At 34.6% G+C, this 21,208-nt stretch overlaps 3 protein-coding genes across 3 annotated transcripts; all 3 read right to left on the bottom strand.

Annotated features, from left to right (window-relative positions):
• Positions 1–1,271: 1,271 nt before the first annotated feature.
• Positions 1,272–2,792, bottom strand: LOC102589947 (treacle protein-like). Its single transcript, XM_015314948.1, has one exon. It carries the CDS (start codon positions 2,790–2,792, stop codon positions 1,272–1,274), a length of 1,521 nt encoding a protein of 506 aa, XP_015170434.1.
• An 8,157-nt stretch (positions 2,793–10,949) lies between these two features.
• LOC102589609 (uncharacterized) lies at positions 10,950–12,535 on the bottom strand. Its single transcript, XM_006360680.2, has one exon. It carries the CDS (start codon positions 12,533–12,535, stop codon positions 11,072–11,074), a length of 1,464 nt encoding a protein of 487 aa, XP_006360742.1. The 3' UTR covers positions 10,950–11,071.
• Positions 12,536–13,332: 797 nt separating this feature from the next.
• LOC102589282 (myosin heavy chain, clone 203-like) lies at positions 13,333–15,619 on the bottom strand. The gene has a single exon (XM_006360679.2). It carries the CDS (start codon positions 15,580–15,582, stop codon positions 13,396–13,398), a length of 2,187 nt encoding a protein of 728 aa, XP_006360741.1. The 5' UTR covers positions 15,583–15,619; the 3' UTR covers positions 13,333–13,395.
• Between the last annotated feature and the right edge of the window lie 5,589 nt (positions 15,620–21,208).

Here is a 21,208-nt window from a genome sequence, read left to right as displayed (position 1 = left end):
GGAGACGGGGGTGAGCACACGGCGTTTTGTACTATTTCAGTCTCCATCTGTATATATAGACTTGTCTTTTTCCTTTCGAGACAGTCCAGTCTCTGTTGTCCACTTTTGGGACTTGTACTCATTTTGTTAGTAGCTCTGTACTAGTGACTTCCAGGTTCTGGGATGGATCTTTATTTGTATTTATGTTTTTGGTTTGCTTCCGCCTGCTTATATTGTTATTTGTCTACTCTTGTTTAGTTTCTACCCTCAGACCCATTACTTGTTGTTCCGGGTTACGGGTTGGCTTACCTACTGGTGGGTTATAGTAGGTGCCATCATGACTTGAAAAATCGGGTCGTGACAATATGTCTGGACATGCATCCAAGCATAGGTGAGTTTTCATGGTTTTATTGCATTTACAAGTTACAACTTTAGACTACTTCTGCAGGGGACTTTGAGGAACAGGTCAGTCTTGTTCAATTGGCAACAAACTACTACCTTATAGGTAAAAATTGTCGGTATTGTTCAACAATTGAAACTCATGTCTAATAGACAACATATTACACTATTGTCACGGTTGGTAACTTCTTACAACATATTACAACAATAGATTTAGTGCAATTTGTCGATCTTCTTTGTTACACCCCTGCCTAGTGAGTTAGTGATCAATATTATTCCTTACTTGTTCATATTTTACACACAAGCTTAAAGAAGGAAACAACATTCACGTACATATATACCTCAAATGTCTAAACATTTTTACGATTTGATTCAAAATTTGAAGTTTATAAGTTTGGGATTTAATTCTTTTAAATTACTAAATTTTGAAAAAGATAACCAACACATTTGAAAATTTCACATTTTGGACTATAAAGAATTGTTAAAAAAATTCATTTAATATATTGAAATGAATGGAGTAATTCATTGTGTAAAATCACTTTGGTACAATCATTCACAATCCTATTATGCAACATATTATCATTTATCCCCTCAAACGCAACTTCAAAAGCTCAAATTTTCAAGTTTCCAGTTTAAATTTCAAAATCTATGATCAAACACGAGTTAAAATATGCGATAATAAGTAGCCAACGGATTGACAGAGTCTTCATTAACATGAAGTTGAATCAAATCTAAACTTTCATTTATGATTTCAATATGCATAAGCTGGTGACTGAATGTTCAATTTTACTACAAAATTCAACAGACAAAGAATGCTATTTGCCACTATTCATTACAAAAAAAATCCCATGAATGATTCAATTGAGTAATTTCCCCAGAAAATGCTCAGACCTTCAGTTTTTTTTACCACTTCGAAGCACTCTGCTTGAAGGCTCCACAGTTGTCTTGTTCCTGGGTGTTGCTGAAACTGATGAATTCCCCCTTGTACTGGAACTTGGTGGAGTCGGGTCAGAACCCATTTCAGTTTTGCCCCGGTAAGTGGAAGCTCTGCCTTTAGGAGTCGGGCCAGTACCCATTTGAGCTTTTCCCCGGCGAGTTGAGACGGAAGTGGACGGTGTGGCTTTAGCTTTCTCGGATTTTGGTGGTTGTGGGTCAGCAGGAGGAGTCGAATCAGAATCGGTTTTGGGTTTTCTCCGGCGAGCTGAGCCGGCAGTGGACGCTGTGGATTTTGATGGTTGTGGATTTGCCATTCTGGCTTTGCCCTGACGGGTGAGAACACTGGAAGTTGGCAGCACAACTGCCCTTTTCTTGAGCGGCAACCGCTTAGCAAGCACTGCATTGGCCTCAGAGCTGGTTATACTCACTGGCTTGAACATGCTTGGGTAATTCTTCTCTTTCATATCTTCCGGCGCATTGTCCTCAGAGGGACTTTCCTCAGAAGGCACCATTTTCGCTTTGCCTTTATCACGTCGACCGGAACGGGAGGAGGGTTCCATATTTAACCTTTTCTTGGCTGGTCCAGAGACTCTTGCGTTTCCCTCATAAGAACTTGTTCTGGATATCTTGGTACTGGATGAACGAGTATTTGGTGATATTATGGGTTTTTGAGCAACAGGCGATTTGGGTATTTCATTGCGACGGCGGGCGGCGGCGGGAGAAGAGGCGCCGCCAGCAGTGGTGTTTGTTGTTTCGCCCTTCTTTGACTTGGGTGGTTGAGAAACAGAATCAGGAGGGACGTTAGAATCCACTTTACCTTTGCCGCGTTGTTGTCGAGTAGATCTTTGAGTAACAATGACGGCAGTCTCCGTATTCGCCTTATTCTTGGAATCCATCGAAGAAGATTCAGAAGTGTTTGTTTCAGCCTTCTCCGACTTGGGTGGTTGAGAAACAGAATCAGAAGGCATGCTAGAACCCACTTTGTCTTTGCCGCGTTGTCGAGTAGAGCTTCGAGTACCAATGGCGGCAGGCCCTGAATTCGCCTTTTTGTTGGAATCCATTGAAGAAGATTCTCCACCACCACCATCAGAAATCTTTGTTTCTACCTTCTTGGACTTGGGTGGCTTAGGATCAGACTCCACTTTGCCTTTGCCGCGTTGTCGAGCAGAGCTTTGAGTACCAATGGCGGCAGGCCCTGAATTCGCCTTTTTCTTGAAACCCATTGAAGAAGATTCACCACCACCACCATCAGAATTCTTTGTTTCTGCCTTCTTGGACCTGGGTGGCTTAGGATTAGAACCCAATTTTGCTTTTCCACTTCCAGAAGAGCTTGGAGCAACATTGACAGGTGGTTGTTGAGGATCCGAATTAGAATCCAAATTGGGTTTTGCAGTGCGAGAAGAGGTTCGAGTACCAATGGCGGGTTGATGAGTGAAGGTTGAGGATGACTCCTTCTTCGCCTCTTTCTTGGGAGCCATGGAAAACAGAGCTTTCTTTCTTGGTGATTGACAGAAAACAGAGTAACTATAGCTGGCTTTGATTTGATAGTCTATTTATACGCAGTACATATGTTCTCCTTCTGATTTCGGCGCCCAATTCAAATGATTGGATGTTCGATATTTATATGGAAGTCCAACTAATTTGAGTTGATAGTATTATAATATCTTTTTGTTTTTTTAGTTTTTTACCTAATAGTCAATATTTCTATGGAAGTCTGATTAATTTGAGTTGATAGTATTATAGTCTTGCTCCATTTTTTTTTGTTTTCTTATCAGATATTTAATACTTGTATGAAAGTTCGATTAATTTGAGTTGATTGTATTATAATATTTCTTTCATTTTTTGTTTTCTTACCTTATATTTATTACTTGTATTGAAATCAGGCTAATCTGAGTTGATAGTTTATAATCTTTATTCAAGTTGTTGTTTTTTACTAGATATTCATTATTTGTATTGAAATCGGACTAATCTGAGTTGATAGTATTATAATCTTTTTTTTCATTTTCGTACCTGATATCCAATATTTGTATGGAAGTATGACTAATTTGAGTTGATAGTATTATAATCTTTTTTTGTTTGTTTTTTATATCCAGTACTTGTATAGAAGTTCGATTAATTTGAGTTGATAGTATTATAATCTTTTTTCATTTTTTTGTTTTCTTACCTGATATCCAATATTTGTATAAAAGTCCTACTAAATTGAGTTGATATTATTATAATCTTTTTTCATTTTTCTTTGTTTTCTTACCTGATATCCATATTTGTATGGAAGTCACAAAGAGTAAGTGAACTAGATAAAAGGGAATCTTGATTCCCTTTTATCTAGTTCACTTATACTGGATCTTACGTAGCCTGCTCATGTACAACATGATTCGGATCATAGAAAAGATTCTCTTTAAGCGAACCAGCCTATCCTCTGTATAGGGCTTACACGGCGATTGGAACAAAGAGACACATTTGGTTGTGAATTCCCATGTGGCAGGCATATATCTACACAGACCAATCAATAGTTCAAGTCACACACTCCCATAATCCATTTTCTCTTCACAAAATTCCCTTCAATCCCCCCGTTTAGTTGACATGAATGGTTAAAGGGAAATGCCCAAATCCATGTCTTATTATTTTCAATAATCCATACTTGTAGCAATGAAATACTATATATTCTAGTCCAATTAATTTGAGTTGATAGACTGATAGTATTATAATCTTTCTTCATTTTTTGTTTTCTTACCTGATATTCAATATTTGTATTTCAAAATTCGACAAATTTGAGTAAATAATATAATAATCTTTCTTTTTTTTTTTGGATTGTTTACTTGATATGCTATATTCATATTGAAATTCGTATAAAATCAAAAAATAGTTAAGCAAATTGAGATGGAGAAAATAATAAACTAATGTTAAACACAAAAACAAATCGTTAATTGTAATAGTTGCTTAAAGGGCTGATGAATAATGAGGAATGACTTAAATAAAAGGATAAATTAATCAAGACACATTTTAAATTAATATTGTAGCTATAGTAATATTCATTTTCAGCCAATCATGTTACTTCAATTTAACTTCAATAACCAAAATGTTCCCCAAATTGTAATGATTCGGTAGGTCATTTTTGGAAATTTTAAATATTCATTTAACTAGAGTAAATTAATTGATGGTTAATTATTAAATAACTAATTTTAGTTAATGCTTAATGGGTTAAATTATAATTAGTTTAATTTCACTTGACCCATATAGGAAAATAAATCATTAGGATTGAGAATTGTTGGGTCATAATTTCGTGTAGTTGCGACTTGGAAAGAAGGAGTATTGAGGTATATAATAAATACATATATGTGAAGCTAATTTTTCCTTTCGTGTACAGATATATGCATATATTATTTACATATATTTATGGATTAGAGGGTACTGATTAAATTATTATGGTTGACGGATGAAACAGTACTAGGATATAAAATATGTTTTTCTGTTGGTTAATATTTTGAATTGATCATTAAGAGTTAGATGGGAAATTAAGGTGGATTAATGTATGTTTGTTATAAAGGGTTTGTGAGTTTGTTTTGGAAATTAATGGTAACTGGTGGGTGCTAAATTAATAAGAATGGTGGGCCAATGATTAGCCATGATGAGCCAATCATGGTTGGAATAAAGGGTGTCAAAGGAAAAAAAATTCAAGTTTCATGTTACTGTTCCTAAGGCATTCGGTTTAAATTTTATATTTTTGGTTATTATATTATGATTCAAGTATTGATAGGGTTGGTATGTGATATTTTCTCTTCTCCTGGTCTGAGGCTTCTTGTGAAGGTTTGTGAGACAGCTGCTTGTCATTTCAGCGGACCTTTCTCCTTAATTATGATCTTGTTCTATTCTAGAAACAATGTCATTTGAGACTTGTGTTTTTCTTTTGAATCAGTTGTAACACTTTAGAAGCTTGTACACGTGACAGCCAGATTTTGGGGTATTTTTGAGTTGATTATAAAATTTTCGCATTTTATTGTAAAGGTTGAGTTTTAAGCTAACTTGTCTTGATGGGATAAGATGAGTGTCATCACGTCCATTTTTGGATCGTGACACAAATACCATATGCTTTTACCATATGAATTCCCTCTTATAGTGTGGTAGTATTACAATAACTTACATTTCAAAATAACAATAATAAATTCAAAATAAATCCACTCAAATGGTCAAAAATTTGTATGCTGTCATTTATATCATTAAAGAGCCTATTCGAATGAACTTATTTTAAATATTTTGGAGTTAAATAGTTTTTAAGCATTTTTTTAAATGTTTAGATAAGTTTTAAAAAATGCTTATAAGCATTTGATTTTAAGCTAAAATGATAAAAATAAGTCATAAGCTAAGATTTCTTTATATGATTATTGATTTATAAGTTCAAAAATCAAAAGTCAATCCAAACAGACTCAAAAGTCAATCCAATTTTGAAATTATATGTTTGTAAATGATAAAAGATATGAAAAAGTGTAAGAAATATTTACAAATTACATTACAATAAAAAAAAAATATGCATAGAAATATGTTTACCCCTTAAAACTAGCTACATTTACTTTTTACCCGTTAAAATTCCATTTTCAACTTGAAAAATTATATGTCAGGTTTTTATTGAACAAGAATGACAGTGATATGACAAACTTACTCTTTGTAGAGAAAGTCAAATTGACATTAAACACATTTTATTTCTCCAGTTTGGTTGGTGAGTAGAAAATATTTTTAAAAAATATTTTTTAATATTTGATTGGTGAATGAAAAAGATTTTCTAGAAAATATGTTTTTTTTTTAGTTGGGAAAATGCATAAGTACCCCCCTAGCCTATGCCCGAAATCCCAAAGACACACATAACCTTTACTAAGGTCTTATTACCCCCCTGAACTTAATTTAACTATAATATTCTACCCCTTTTCGGCCTACGTGGCACTATTCTTGAAAAAATTGTCAACGTGCGCTGGGCCCACAAGATAGTGCCACGTAGGCCAAAAAGGGTAGAATATTACATATAAAATAAGTTCGGGGGGGGGGGGGTAATAGGACCTTAGTAAAGATTAGGTGTGTCTCTGGGATTTTGGGCATAGGCTGGGGGGTACTTATGCATTTTCCCTTTTTATTTTGAAGAAGTATGCATTGTATTTGTTCCCAGTTAAGTTATTAATTAAAGTTTCACCAAAAAAAAAGTTATTAATTAAAGGGATGCTATTCTTTTAATTGCTTTGGGTATATTTGCAAAAAAATATTTTATATGCTCATCTATTTCTCAGAAGAAATCGTGTAATTTTCTTAAAGATCGTTGTGAATTTTTTGTCAAATTAGATGGAGTATGTAAGATTAAATTGTTTTAATCTTGATTCTAGCACAAGCTGATATTTATATTCCTCATAAAAGAAATTTAGGAAAGTTGACGCCCTTAATCAGGGGCGGCAGCTCAAGCATATTAGTAATCTAAAGTCAAAATCAAATGGAGGTTTTAAATTTAAATTGTTACTAATAACTTTTATATAACTGATTTCTTTTGATATATTTTTTTTCAATTGATAATATAACCATTCTTATTTTATATTATCTTTCATAAGATACAATATTCTAAATATATCAAACTTCTTCTAGTAAATTCTTTCATTTTATATCAAAAGTTTACTTTTTCTACTAATAGTATTCCTTTTTAAAAAAAAATAAATATAATCTATTATTGTTAAGAAATAAGGACTCTCAAATTTGGGGGTCTAAAGTACATGTCTTTTTCTTAACACGGATGAGCAAGGCCCTGCCATTAATGCGCGATAGATATGTAATATTCTTTCAATATGTGTTGCGAACACTTTCAACAACAATAGTACTATTTATCTTATTAGCAAAATAAAAATGACAAAAAAACTATTACGTTCTTAAAAATATTTTCCTAGTAATGGTTGGTACACCAATTATACCGTATTAATGCACTCTATCAAACGAACCCATAATCGCAGAAATCAGCTTCCCATTCACAATAGCAATAAGTTGAATCTTGACCTTGTAAACAATAATGTTCATAAGGGTCATGACCATGGGATATTTTAGTGCACTCTGTTAGGCATATTCTTGATTGTGATTCTACTGGACAATCAATTCCAAGTACTAATCTCTCACAAATATTTACTAGGGCACCCTCAACTGAAATCATACCTTAAAAAAAAGATTAAAAAATCATTAGAAATGCCAATTTAAATAAATAGATACATAAATAGATTTGACTTCTTTAACTATTAATTTGTCCTTACTCATCGACATGAGTCGAGGATCTGTTGAAAACCGTCTCTCTACCTTTATGAAAGATGGGAATAAGAACCTAATCTCCTTACAAAGCTACTTGTGAGATTCATCAAAAATATTTGTTGAATTAAAATTTTATAATTACACGTGATTTAACAAATGATGAAAATAAAAACTATCTTACAAAAAAAAAAATCTTGTGGGGTCTTGAGAGTAGAGTGCGACAGACCTTATCACTATCTTTACGAGGTAGAAAGATTGTAAAATAAAAATTATCCTACAACAACAACAACAAAACCTTGTGAAATCCCACAAAGCAGGGTCTGGAGGGTAGAGTGTGACAAACCTTATCACTTTCTTTACGAGGTAGAAAGATTGTAAATAAAAACAACAACAAACCTTGTAAAATCCCACAAAACGGGCCGGGATCATCTAGCGAGAGTAGAGTGTAGTAGACCTTATCACTATCTTTACGAGAGGTAGAAAGATTGTTTTTAAAAGACAGTTGGCTCAAGAAAAATCAAAACAGTAATTAAAAGAAAAACATGATAGTATATATAAGGAACCATAACAATAACAATAAGGTGCAGTCACCTAAACACAGTAAATCACGATAAATAAAAACTAAATCTTAGCATATATACCTGAGGTGAGAAAAAGAAAAGCTATTAGGATGAAACATGTTGCTAAAGCTTGCTTCATTTTCAATTTCTGAACTTTTTAGACAATTGATTTTTTTTTCCAAACTTTTACACTTCTATTTATACTAGTGATTAAAAAAAATTATTCCTATATGTCTTCAATTCAACTATATATGGTAAAAAAATCATATTACTTTTGACATATTTTAAAAATAGAAGGACATTAATATCAGTGTACCTATTATAGAAATAAAATGAATTCCACTTGCCAATAATTACATGGATTGTACTAATGTAGAGATCTCAAATTTTGAGTCAAATTTGTAAAGATTTTGCCATTTTGAGATAATTATTATTTTTATTACCTAAATTGAATAATAATGGGCAAAATGATATTTAGATCTCTTATTTTATCACTAATATCATATAAGCAAAAACAAAGTAAATATAAGTACATAATATTTTCACCTGTTTTAATCCTTTTTTGAGATTTCAAGTTGTAAGTTGCCAATTAAGGAATGTTTTTAATAAATATCATTACTTCTGATATATTTCAAGAATAAAAGATTTATTAACTATACTTTCTTGATCCATATTATGTGGTGTTTTTTGCCTTTTATTTTATGTTTAATAGAAAATAAACTAGTTTTTACATAATCAAAAAGGTATTTTCTTTTTTCAACTATACCTTTAATTAGATAAGTAAATTTTTGCAAAACCAAGAAATCATATTAAATTAATATTATTTAATTAATGATAATTTCGTGAAAACACTTCCAATTTCTTGAAATGAAGAATTTTTTAAAAAGATGTGTCCAAACTAAAAACAACAAATAGTATAAATCGAAGAAAGTATAACAAATAATTTAGAAAGTAATTAATTATTCTTCTATTAAGGGATCAATTTTGATCCTTATCAATTTAATCCTCCCTCTCTCTCATGGATATAATATCATTATATTTCTAAATTAGCAATCAAAAGGAACTATTTTGGTGGAATTGGAAAGAGAGGATTTTAATATATCATCATACTTAAAGTATTCAGATTTATTAATATAAAATTTTTGAAAAATTATATTCTTAGATACAAACATTTATCATACAAATTATACGTTTAATATTATATACCAGCAATACTTTCAAAATAAAATGTATATATAAACACACACGATATACATTATACCAGTACTAATATCGTGTATATAATAAAAATTTATTAATACTTTCTATATTTATACCGTGTATATTACTACAACCTTACAATTATGAGGTTATATTCCAGGCTTCCATCTGTGTATATACTAAAGGGCTTCTTAATTAACTATATAGACAACAACGAAAAATTCAATAGAAACGTTTATACGTACATATAATGTAACAACATTGTATAAAGAAATGGTATTGGTGTATAATCTGCATAGAATGTATAATTATGTATCAAAGATGTATATATATTCCTATACATTTTTATACAATATCATGTAAAGAGTCCTTGTGTAGTTTCCCCTTGAGATTGGTAGGAGAGTAATCCTACCTATAAAAGTAAGAGATGATGGTGTGATTATTGTTGGGAAACGGACTAATACAAATAATATATGGTCAAAATAAAGAAAATAAAATTGAAAAATAATGACACTAAGAATTCTACGTGGAAATCTTTCTGAATAAGGGGAAAAATCACGGGCCAAGAGGAGCAGCGCACTTTTCTTCTTTCTCATTTGGAAGGCTCAGTCGCACACCCACTGATATCACAATAGCAAGAAATTTAAGTTATTAACAATTTAAGTTTAAGGCCTCCATTTGATTTTGACTTTAGATCAATATCTCAATAAATTGTTTTGGAACGGACATCAGAGTCATGTCTTAGTTCGGATGTCGGGGTCAGATCCTAGATCGATTATTGAAGTTGATTTTCGGGTCAAAAAATATTTTTTCTTAAAGAGTATTTTCTAGTGTCAAACTAAAAAGGGAAAATGCATAAGTACCCCCCCAGCCTATGCCCAAAATCCTTGAGACACACCTAACCTTTACTAAGGTCCTATTACCCCCCCGAACTTAATTTAACTATAATATTCTACCCCTTTTCGGCCTACGTGGCACTATTCTTGAAAAAATTGTCAACGTGCACTGGGCCCACAAGATAGTGCCACGTAGGCCAAAAAGGGGTAGAATATTACATATAAAATAAGTTCGGGGGATAGTTAAATTAAGTTCGGGGGGGTAATAGGACCTTAGTAAAGGTTAGGTGTGTCTCTGGGATTTCGGGCATAGGCTAGGGGGGTACTTATGCATTTTCCCAAATAAAAATAATTACTCCCTTTGGTGTAACATTTTTTGAATTTCGAGATTCAAACAATTTTATCTTTGACCAAAAATTTATTATACATCTTTTAATTATTTTGAATTTCTAATTATTGTGACTTATAGTACTTTTTACATAGTTTACAAATATATAAATTTATTTCAAAAAGGTTGAAGATTCCACGCGCAAATTTTCGGTCAAACTTACAATGTTTGACTCTCAAAAAACGATAGTGACACATAAATTGGGACAGAGGGGGTCTATCACATATACTTAAAAGGGGTGGAAAAAAAAACCAAAAAATTACATCTATGGAAACCTCACAGCTCTCTATCAATATAGCTTTTAGATTTTTGGTTAACGCCACATCATTCCTAATCGAACATGATGCTTGCTTGGTGAACTTAATTAAAAAATAACGTTGCGCTAGCTCTGCTGTCAACTATAACTTTTGTCATGATGGTAAATGCTTGATCCCCAAAAGCAACATGTTGCATGAACTATACTTTTTGACATGATGGTAAGCGTTTGACGCTTGATCCTAACAGAGACCACATCAGTTAAACTGAGGTTGGTAAATACAATAGTTGTGTTCTTGCTTTTCATCACTTGAGATACAAAGAAAAAGCCTTTCATAAGCTGCAGCCATTTTGGTAGCAGTAAACAACTTCAAACCCCTCTTTCTAGCAAATCTTCCTTTCTTCTGTAAACTTTCCCTTCCATCCTCCCAAATCTTATACAAAGCTTTCTTCAATTCCCATACTGTAGGTGCATATGTATACCCCATTTCTTGGCTGACGATGATCGATCCAGTAATGCTGGCGAGTTTCGTTGCCATCAAAGGTTTACCTGTTAGGATGGCTTCTAATAGTGTGTGATCCAAACCTTGAGCTCTTAATGTTGGGTTTATGAATACATCTATTGCATTATAGAATCCTGCTAGTTGATCCTGTTCTAATGGTCCTAAAACCATCACATTACTCGATCCGAGCCCTTTGTATCGAGTACCCCATGGACCATTTCCAGCAACCAGTACAATGACATTGTCCCTGAATGTTGAGTTCTCATTGAAAATTTGTTGTAAGGCTTCAAACATTAAAGGGTGTCCTTTATCTTTAACTAACCTCCCGGCTAACCCCACGATTAGGGACTTTGATTCAGGGATTCCAAGGTTGGACTTAAAAGCATTGCCCTTTGAAACATCAGGCTTGAATATCTCCTCATTGACACCGTTTAGTATGACATGAACGCGTTCTTCAGGGATCATATAGATCCTTTTAAGTACATCTCCAGCATGATCACTCGTGGCAACGTGGTGAGCGTAATTTGGGAAAAACTTTACCTCTTCAATAACCTTCTTCACTCTTTCAGACAAAGCAGGTGACTTTACAGGATCATCAGTAGTATTGCGGAGAAGCTCCTGTATGATATCAGAATGTAAAGTTTCATAGGCAATTCCATGCCAGCTAACTGCAAGATTTTTCAGGTTTTTTGATCTAGTATGCCTGAGGCCTACACTCTCTGTATGAATCACATCGAAGGGCCTTTTTGTCGCGTTCTCTGCTTGAAATTGCTTCCAAACAACAGCTTGGTCAAGATATCCGGCAGCAGTAGGCCTCGAGATGTGGAAATGTGGATATAAAGGAAATGATGAGTTGGAGGATGAAGCTGTGAAGATATGAAGCTCGTGGCCTCGTTTGGCTAAGGCGAGATGAAGTGTTAAGGCGTGTCGTTCAAGTCCTCCAGCTTGATTTTCATCTGGCCATTTCTTGACAAACAGAGCAATTTTAAGGAGTTTTTGAGGTGGTTGTGATGAAAAGTCAAGATGATTCCAAGCTTTCGGGAATCTTAGTAGATTAGTTGATCTGTTTTCGTTGCTCGTTGTCGTTTGGATATAGTAATATCCATAACCAAAGAAACAAGACCAGTAGAGGAGAGGAATGGATGACAAGGCAAAGAGAAAAACAAGAATACAGCAACAAAAGCGAAAACTGGAAAAACCAGTTTGATCTTTTGCCATGGCAGTTCAATACCAAGAACCTCAATTCCTTTTCTGAAGAAAGAAAAAAGTACCATGATTCATTTCTTTATTAAGTTGTACTCCCTCCGTTTCAATGTGTTCGTCTTACTTCCATTTTTAGTCCATTTCAAAAATAACGTCTTCTCCCTTTTATGACAATTCTCCACGTGACATGTTTAAGACCAGAAGCTATCTATGCATTTTTTTACTTTCTTAAACTCCGCGTCAAGTCAAAACCAGACAAATAAATTGAAACAGACGGAATTTCTCTTTTGAGATCTAACACAGAGCTGCACATGATTGTGAGCTTGTTTAAATTTTAAATAATACTCACACATATCTAGAAGTCCTCAATTTAAGTTGACTAAATTGGTTGCTTGTATAATCTGCACAGGTTTCAATCTATGTTAATAAATTATAAGGTCACAAATCTCGAACAAAACAGAAAAAAAATATAATAGTCTTCAGTATTAGGAATAAGCTAAAGCAACAGTCACAGCAACAGAATAAAGTATTGTCTAATTCTTCTTAGTTTACCACTCGGTTGCTGGTATCTGCATTGCGACCCCAACTAATCCAGATTCCAGCCGCGTAAGATGCCAAATATTTTTGTGGCACATAAAGTAAGAAATAGGATTGTATTGACTAATAACAAATTTGGTTATATCACACATTCATATGTACAAGGGACAACCATGACATATGAGAAGTTGTCTAAATATGATGATAATTCACAAGTGCCTACTACTGCTTGTTATAACAACAAAAGAGAAATCAAAACTTACACTAAACATGTCGAAGTTGTTCCACCTTGATCATGATTTTTCGACAGACATACAACTATATACTGATGAAGAATCCTAAAGGTTCTTTCTGCTGCCAAAGACAGAAAGTGATTTTTGGTAATAAACAGAACGACTTCGATGGTAATCAATCCAGATACATAATTGTCGAATAGCTTCCCTCTTTTCCTCCTTGAGAGCCAACGTACTATCATCTTTTTCCTTGATCATTTTCTCCAATTCTCTAACCTTATTGTCTGATTTCCAAACCTTCTCTCTATACACTAATATCTCGGCTTCCTTGACGTCCAACTGTTCAAGTAAGCAGTCTAGATCATCTTGTACATGTACTATTGCTTTGTTTTTCCTCATAACCCAATCTTTTACAAATTTCAGCTCACAAGAAACCTTCGACATTCGATTAAAGAAATGACCAGTACACTCCTCAAATTTTAGAGCTACTGTGTCTAGTGAAGCCAACGTATCGTTTGCTGTCAATGTTATATCCTTAATGCCTCGAACCCCAACTTGTAGCCTTGCATTTTTCTCTTTTAGATCATTATTTTCTTTCTCATACGAGTCTCTTGTTTTTTGATACCACTCCTTGTTCTCAAGGTGCATTTGTTCTGCCACACGGATCCTCCTGCTCAAGATTCTCAAACCATCTTCAAACTTCTTACGCAAATCTTCGGTCATTTCTTCTATTTTCCTTTCAGCACTTTGCAAATTTGATTTGGAATCTTCTAACCTGATCTTCATTTGTCTATGTTCCTCATTCAGCTTCTTTATAATATCTTCATTTTCTCTTATTGACTTCTCCTGATCTGTGATCTTCATGGTCAATTCGATGTTTTTCTTTTCCATATGAGTAAGGCTATTGTAAGAGTTCTGTTTCTCTTTCTCAAGCTGTGACTGCACTAGAACTTTTTCAGTTTCCTCGGTTCGTAGCTGCTGCTGAAGAGTGTTGATTCGTGTTTCCATAGATGAATTCTTATTGGACATATCATTCGCGTAGACCTCATGTTTCTTTTGAAGAGTTGACAGCTCTTGTTTCTTCTCTAATAGTATGGTTTCCAATTCTTTCATCTTATCAGTTAGCTCCTCTTTTTCTAACTGTGAACGATAAGCTTCTCGGTTTATATCCCTTATCTGCTTTTCCAAGTCACTCTTTTGGCTGCAGAGTGAGTCTACCTCCAATTTCAAGTCTTTTACATGTACTTGTAAGCCTTCATTCTCTTTTAATGTCTCCTTCTCAATCAAAGAGGCACTTGTTAGTTTCTCTTTTAGATTTTCAATCTGGAGATGACATTCGGATAGTTCTTCATTTTTATCTTTGAGTGACATTTCTACTTCTGATTTACAATGACTCGTGGCTTCCAGCTCTTGCTGCAGAAACTTAATCTTTTCGGTTAAATCCTTAACTTCGACAGTTGCCTCGTGGCACTTCTTTTCCAGTGACAACTCCAGCTCGCGTTTCTGATTTTTGAAGGACTTGAGCTGTTCATTCCTTTCAGTATGTAAAGAGTCCAACTCTTGCTGCAGAGACTTTGCCTGTGCCATTAGATCATCAATTTTCGACTTTGAGTTGGTCTGATTTTCCTCAAATCTTGTAAGAAGATTAGAAAATTGATCTGATTTATCTTGAAATGCTGCTTCCATTTGTTTAAATTCATTTGACTTGCACGTAATCTTCTCTCCAAGTTCTTTCTTTTGTACACATGAGGTTTCAAGCTCAATCTTCATCATAGCAATTTGATCCTCTAATGTCTTTATCTCAGCCAATCTCTCACTCTCGTGAACCTCGTATTTCTTGGTAAGAGACAAGATATCTTCTTCTTTTTCTGTTAGTTTCTCCTTCAACCAGGCAGATTTATTTATCAACTTGTCTGTCATGCTATTTTCTGTGCCTTGATTGTTCAAGTCCTTGAAAAAATCTCGAGATTCTGGTTCTTGGACAGAAGATGTTGGTGAATCAGGTAATGAATCCAAGTCCAAACTAGCATTTTCGTGATTTGTAGTGTTCGGAAAGTATGAGCTGCCTTCGCCAGCAAACTGCCACGGGGAATGATATGCTTCGGAATCTGAAACTGAAGAAGATGAAGATGCAGCATCGTCCCCGGCTTTGGCACAAAGATTATACTTTACTTCTCCTTTGAGATTTTCATACTTAGCATAGAGGGACTGGTATTGTTTGTGGAGATCATCAACAAGTTGGATAAGTTCTGCTCTTCTCCTTATGTTCCCATCTCTACTTCCTTTGTTCATACTCTTGCTCAGCTTCACAATCCTTTTTACCTTGTTTCCAATCTCTGCAATAAAGAACAAACTCTTTTGAGTTACGACTCTGAGAACAACAACAACATATCCAGTGAAATCTCACAAAGTAAGGTCTGGGGAGGTAGAGTGTACGCAGACCTTACCCCTTACCTAGTGGAAGTAGAGAGGTTATTTCCAAAAGACCCTCGGATCAAGTCAAACAAATCATAGTAGTAATGAAAAGAAAAGACGACAATGAAGAAAACATGTCAACTAATAGTTTGTTTCCAAAAGACCCTCGGATCATGTCAAACAAATAATAGGGAATAATCAAAACTATACTCAATTTGCCTCTAATAAGCTAAACCACAACCCCTCATAACATTGTAAGGACTGAGGCTGTTTTCAAGTGGAATAGTTACCTATTTTTATGCCTTTCAACTGTTCTTCTTTTTCAGGATCCATATGACTCTGAAAAGCCTTAATGGAACCCTTCAAACGTTGTTTCGCCATCTCTGCTTCCATTATTTCAAAGGGAAGTTCCACTTAAGATTGAACGATTGCTAGCGTCAAAATGGCTGATCCATCTGAGACAAAGGACATCCAGGATCTGCAACAGCCCATGAGCAAATGCATTTAGACATGTAAATTTAGTAACAGTAAACTGCCCTGATATTAATCCTTCAACATTCTTAGCATTAACTCTGTTCATCCAATGGCTTGATTTGTCTTAAAAAATAAACTTTGTTCTGAAAAACTATCAAAATATAACATCAACGACAGAGACAGATCCAAAATTTAAATTTGAAAAGAACGATTTGTATTCTTATCACTGAATCTCTTATAGTTCAAAACTTAGAATTGTTAAATTTTAGTATATTTTCACATATATTTGTTCTGCTTTGCTTGAAAAATATTGGATTCAATTGAACACGTATATCGTTGGCACTACGTTGTGTCCCCTCTGATCACTTTTCACCAGAATAAGCATATAAATACAAACTAAATTGAACAATTCCTAGAGGTTACCAAAATAATCTTGAACATGCTATTAGGAAGACCAAAACTCAATTCCAGCAGCTAATAACATAGAAAATTGTCCCTTCGAGATACTTTGTGCACCAGACTGCCCTTTAATAACATAAAAGGTAATTATAGAACAAGGATTTCATTTCAAGTGTATAAATGATTTGTTTGACATATTTGCATGGTCCAAACTAGTAACATATATACATGGAAGAAAATCCAAACACAATTTTTTTTTTTGAATGATTTTTTGATTAATCATCCATGCATATTCGAATTTAATGCAACAACGACAACAACATAGCTTGTAATCCCACAAGTGAGGTACATCTGAGGAGGGTGCATGGCGTGTATGCAACTTTACCCCTATGTAGAGAAACTGTTTCTGATACGTACATGAACGGATCTAATGTAATTAGCATTTGAATTCATAGATGTACAAACATAATCTCTTATTAATAATCATAAGGATTATCCAAAATTTATCTTTATTTGTCCATTACAACATAGAAAATGCAGAACAAAAAGATTAAAAAAAATATTTAAAAAACTGCAAATTCTTACCTGAAAAACTGTGAGGAAATAGATGAATAGCCATTTGCATTTGTTTTCTTAACATGTGTAGTATCTTGAAACTAAGGGGAAATTTCAGTTACTTTTTCTACCATGATATTCTATGGCTAATAGTCATCAATCATCATAAATATATTTCACAGTAACGTATTAGACATTATTTTATTTATAAGATTCAACGGGCAAAATTGACAACGGACATATTTAACGGACCATAAAATGTTAATAAACGTTTTATGAAATAATAGTTTATCTTTTTTTTTATATAAAATTTGGGAATTTATTTAATTTTTAATTAGTAAAATAAATATATTATTTAAAAAAATATTTCAGTAATTTAATTTTTAACTAAAGGGCATTCCATTTTTAATATAGTATGAATAAATGAATTATTATTTAATAAAGCACTGTTGAAAGTTATTAGGTATTGCAGTAACAAAAATACATAGGCTGCACGTTGGCTTAGAAGGATGAATAATTAATCATCTTTAAACAAAAGAGTCTTAATACATAATAATATAGTACATAAATTAGGAATCTAAGTTGTTTAGGATTTGTTATTTAGCATTTATATATAATTCATATCTAGTTAGAATTTGTTTGTATAGTGTTTATTATTATTTTATATAGGATTTTTTATACTGTAAAAAGCGGAGCTAGGTAGGGCAAAGGACTTTTCCTCTTTGACAGAAAATTATAGTGTTTATAAATACAGGTTGAATCTCTCACTGCATTTACTTTTTCATATTTCGAATAGCTTAGTAAAAATTCAGACATGATCACAAGGAAAGGAAAGGAAAGAATATAAGGAGTTGGGTGGAAATTGCATAAGTAGATGAAGAGCTGACAATTGACATATTGTCTGATTGCCTCATTAGACTTTTAAGCATGTGTTGGAATGTATATGCGTCCACTAGCTACGATAGGATCAAGTCCTTAACACAGTTGAGATGAGCAAAAGAAGGTACTGAAAGTAAAGATAGCACGCACAACTTTACGTGGAAATCTCCTTGTTCAAGGGAGTAAAATCACGACCTGTCTCACAGGATTTTCAAACTGTTTTTACTAATCTTCTCAAGCAAAAGTAAAACACAGTTTATAACACACACGAGTTTAACCTCCTAATCTCTATTATGAGTAATACAACTATTACTCAACGAGCCAAAGCAATGCATGCAATGCCTACTATACTAACCCACACTGATTAATATAGACTTTTAACGTAAGACACAAAGTTTCCCTCAACTAAGTTCTTACCGTGATTCACCCAAGTTTTGAAACGTTTCTAACACAGGTGAAACGAATCCTACAATATAAGCACAAATACAAGCAATCAAAATAACAACAGGTTCAGGAAGCAAATCGTCAGTCTATGAGGTCCCTTGTTGTTTTGTTCAAGCTTGAATATTCTCTCTTTGAATGAATAAGTGATTTGTTGTTTGTCTTGATGATTAAATCAATCCATAAAAAGTTATTGACCGTTGGACAAATAACCTCATCCATTCTGATTGGTGTGGTACACTGATGACCTCACCAACTTCTTATGCGACAACTTTTTAGCAGTATAGCACATGGACCTGTACGAACACACTCTGCAGAGGACCGAGTCCCTACATTTGTGATGAGATCATCAAAACATCTGAAAACAGTAAGACTTATCAGCATGTTTCAGACTTTACTTAATAGTTGTCCCTTGATTGATAGTTTCATCTTTGAGTATTATTTGGGGATAGAAAAGATTGAGTTGTTATATCTTCAAAAAATCAAGTCAGTTACCATTTCGACACAAAGAAACTATCCTATTAAAATTGGAGCACCAACTCTTGAACTGTTGATACAATTCTATAATATTAAACAAAACATCACAAGGAGCTTTCTCAACTTTTCAAGTTGACGTATTAATGTAATGACCCTTCTAGCCATTTCTGTGTTTTGCCTTCTGTGTGTCATTTAAAGCATTCTTGTAGCGACCCCAAGTCATTTATGACTTGCTGGGACTGACAGTTCCGTCACCTGGTCGTTCGTTTGGCTTTTGTGCGAGTTTTAGTGTTTTTAGAGCTTATGAACCTTGAACGATCATTTTCGATCAAAAGTTCAAGAAAATGACATCAGAATCTAATTCTGACGATTCCATCAGCTCCGAAAAGGTCATTTTAGGCTAGTAGCAAGGTCGGCATGACTCCCGAGGTTTTCAGTGAGATTAGGCGTTTTAACTTTAAGTTTAAGCCTAAGTTTGACTTTAGTCAACATTCTGAGTAAACGCGCTCGGATGAGAATTCCGTCAGTGCGCTTAGCTTCGAAATGTCGAGTTTGGTCTAGATTGACCCTTCTTTTGTGTCCCGAGGTTTTCGATATTTTTTCGAGTCCTTTTGTGGTTTTTGACTTAAAATGACATTTAGGTGTGGGACCCACTTTTTGTCAAGATGACCTTGTATGGAAATTTTGACTGCGCCATTGAGTCTGGAATATCCAATTTGGTATAGTTGCATATCTTGTTTGTGTGCACGGGGTTCTGAACAAGTTCGGAGTACCTCGTCGGAGTTTTTATGTTTTGGAAAAAAATTGTAGAAATATCTGCTATAAATGCAGATATACCAGCCAACTTTTCCAAACTTAAAACCCTCATCTCTCAACCGATTTAAGTGATTCGAAGTGCGGGAGCTTCGTATTCTCGGTGGCTTCGCTGTAGAGTGTTCAGAAGTTGTCGGGTGCGCATAGTTTGAGGTAATTTCGTGATTAACCTGACTGTTGTACCTTTTTTCGAGCCTTTGTTTTTGGCATTCTTGTTTTGGTCATATCTAACTCATTTTAGGTTGATTTTGGGTGATTTGAAGTCCCACATGCTGGGAATTATCCTGGCTACCTCGTAGAGTGTTCAAGGAGTGCTGGAAACTTTTCGATTCTCGTTAATTCTGAGTTTAGACTGCTGTTGTTTTCTTTTAAGTTGATTAAAGTGTGGTTTTCTTGCTTGTTGGTTTTTGTTGTGTTTTGAGCCTTGATTTGTGTTCCAAAATGGAACACAAGTTTGGGGTGTTGTTTAGGGTCTCTTGACGGAGTCAATTTCAGACAATTCGGTGCGGGTTCCATGATTTTCGTTGTGACTCCAAAATTGACCCGTCTCCGTTTGTTGTGATTTTGGTGTCTAAACGACCGTACTAACGTTGTGATCCTATATTTGATAGAGTGATAGCATTCAAGGGTCGTTCGGGAAGGAAAAGCCCCAGTAAAGTGATTTGGAGCGCTCGCGGTCAGCCTTAAGGTAGGTTATGGCTTCCTTTCTTTTAGATTGAGCTTAATTGTGTAAAAGCATATCGATTAGAGTGAATTGGGGGTGGGTACCAGTTTCCTACCTTACTTTGATTAGATACCTCATGTTAGGATCGATTGGCCATATTCAGGTGTAGTATCATGTTAACCGGTTTAGTAGAGTTGTATGTTTATGTGCTAAATGTTATTGTATGCTTGTATGATATGTGTTGCATGCCTTGTTCATCCTTAACCGTAAGCATGATGTCCTTAGTCTAGGTTAGGCTAGCATTGCCTTAGACTTATGACCCGTGTGGGCTGGATAGCCTTAACTTTCTGCCGACGTCGTTCGGATGACTTAGCTCCTTGTAGACTAGAGTAGCAGACTTGAGTCTGATAGTTTGAGCCTTAGATTAGGCGTTATCGCTGCTTATTATACTTATGTATCTTCTCCCTCTCATTCTTCGGTTCCGACGCATTCTCAAAGGTCTGGTGCATCAGTAGAGGAGCAGGATTGAGATAGTATAGGCTTGGAGCCTTTTATGTGATTCTTAGAGTGGACGGTGTTCCATGGTGGTTGTTGTTGGATTGGATCCTATTGGAGATACCATCACCCCCGGGGTCGTCTTAGCTGGGCTGGGAGCGTATCGCTGGCTGGGTAGACTCGGTGATATCGGCGATCACCCCCGGGCCTTTCTTTCTAGCTGGACTGGGAGTGTGCTGCTGGCTGGTTGTCCCCGGGTCGCTCTTTCTAGCTGGGCTGGGAGCTGACTGCATGGTAGGACGACTC

The sequence above is a fragment of the Solanum tuberosum genome, unplaced genomic scaffold (assembly GCF_000226075.1).
Source record: "Solanum tuberosum cultivar DM 1-3 516 R44 unplaced genomic scaffold, SolTub_3.0 scf00331, whole genome shotgun sequence".
NCBI lineage: Eukaryota > Viridiplantae > Streptophyta > Magnoliopsida > Solanales > Solanaceae > Solanum > Solanum tuberosum.
The sequence above is the reverse complement of the archived record's forward strand: the minus strand, read 5'-3'. Positions and strand labels throughout refer to the sequence as shown.

Coding starts and splice junctions, on each gene's coding strand:
- LOC102589282 (XM_006360679.2), bottom strand. CDS start 15,582: ATGAACAAAGGAAGTAGAGATGGGAACATAAGGAGAAGAGCAGAACTT.
- LOC102589609 (XM_006360680.2), bottom strand. CDS start 12,535: ATGGCAAAAGATCAAACTGGTTTTTCCAGTTTTCGCTTTTGTTGCTGT.
- LOC102589947 (XM_015314948.1), bottom strand. CDS start 2,792: ATGGCTCCCAAGAAAGAGGCGAAGAAGGAGTCATCCTCAACCTTCACT.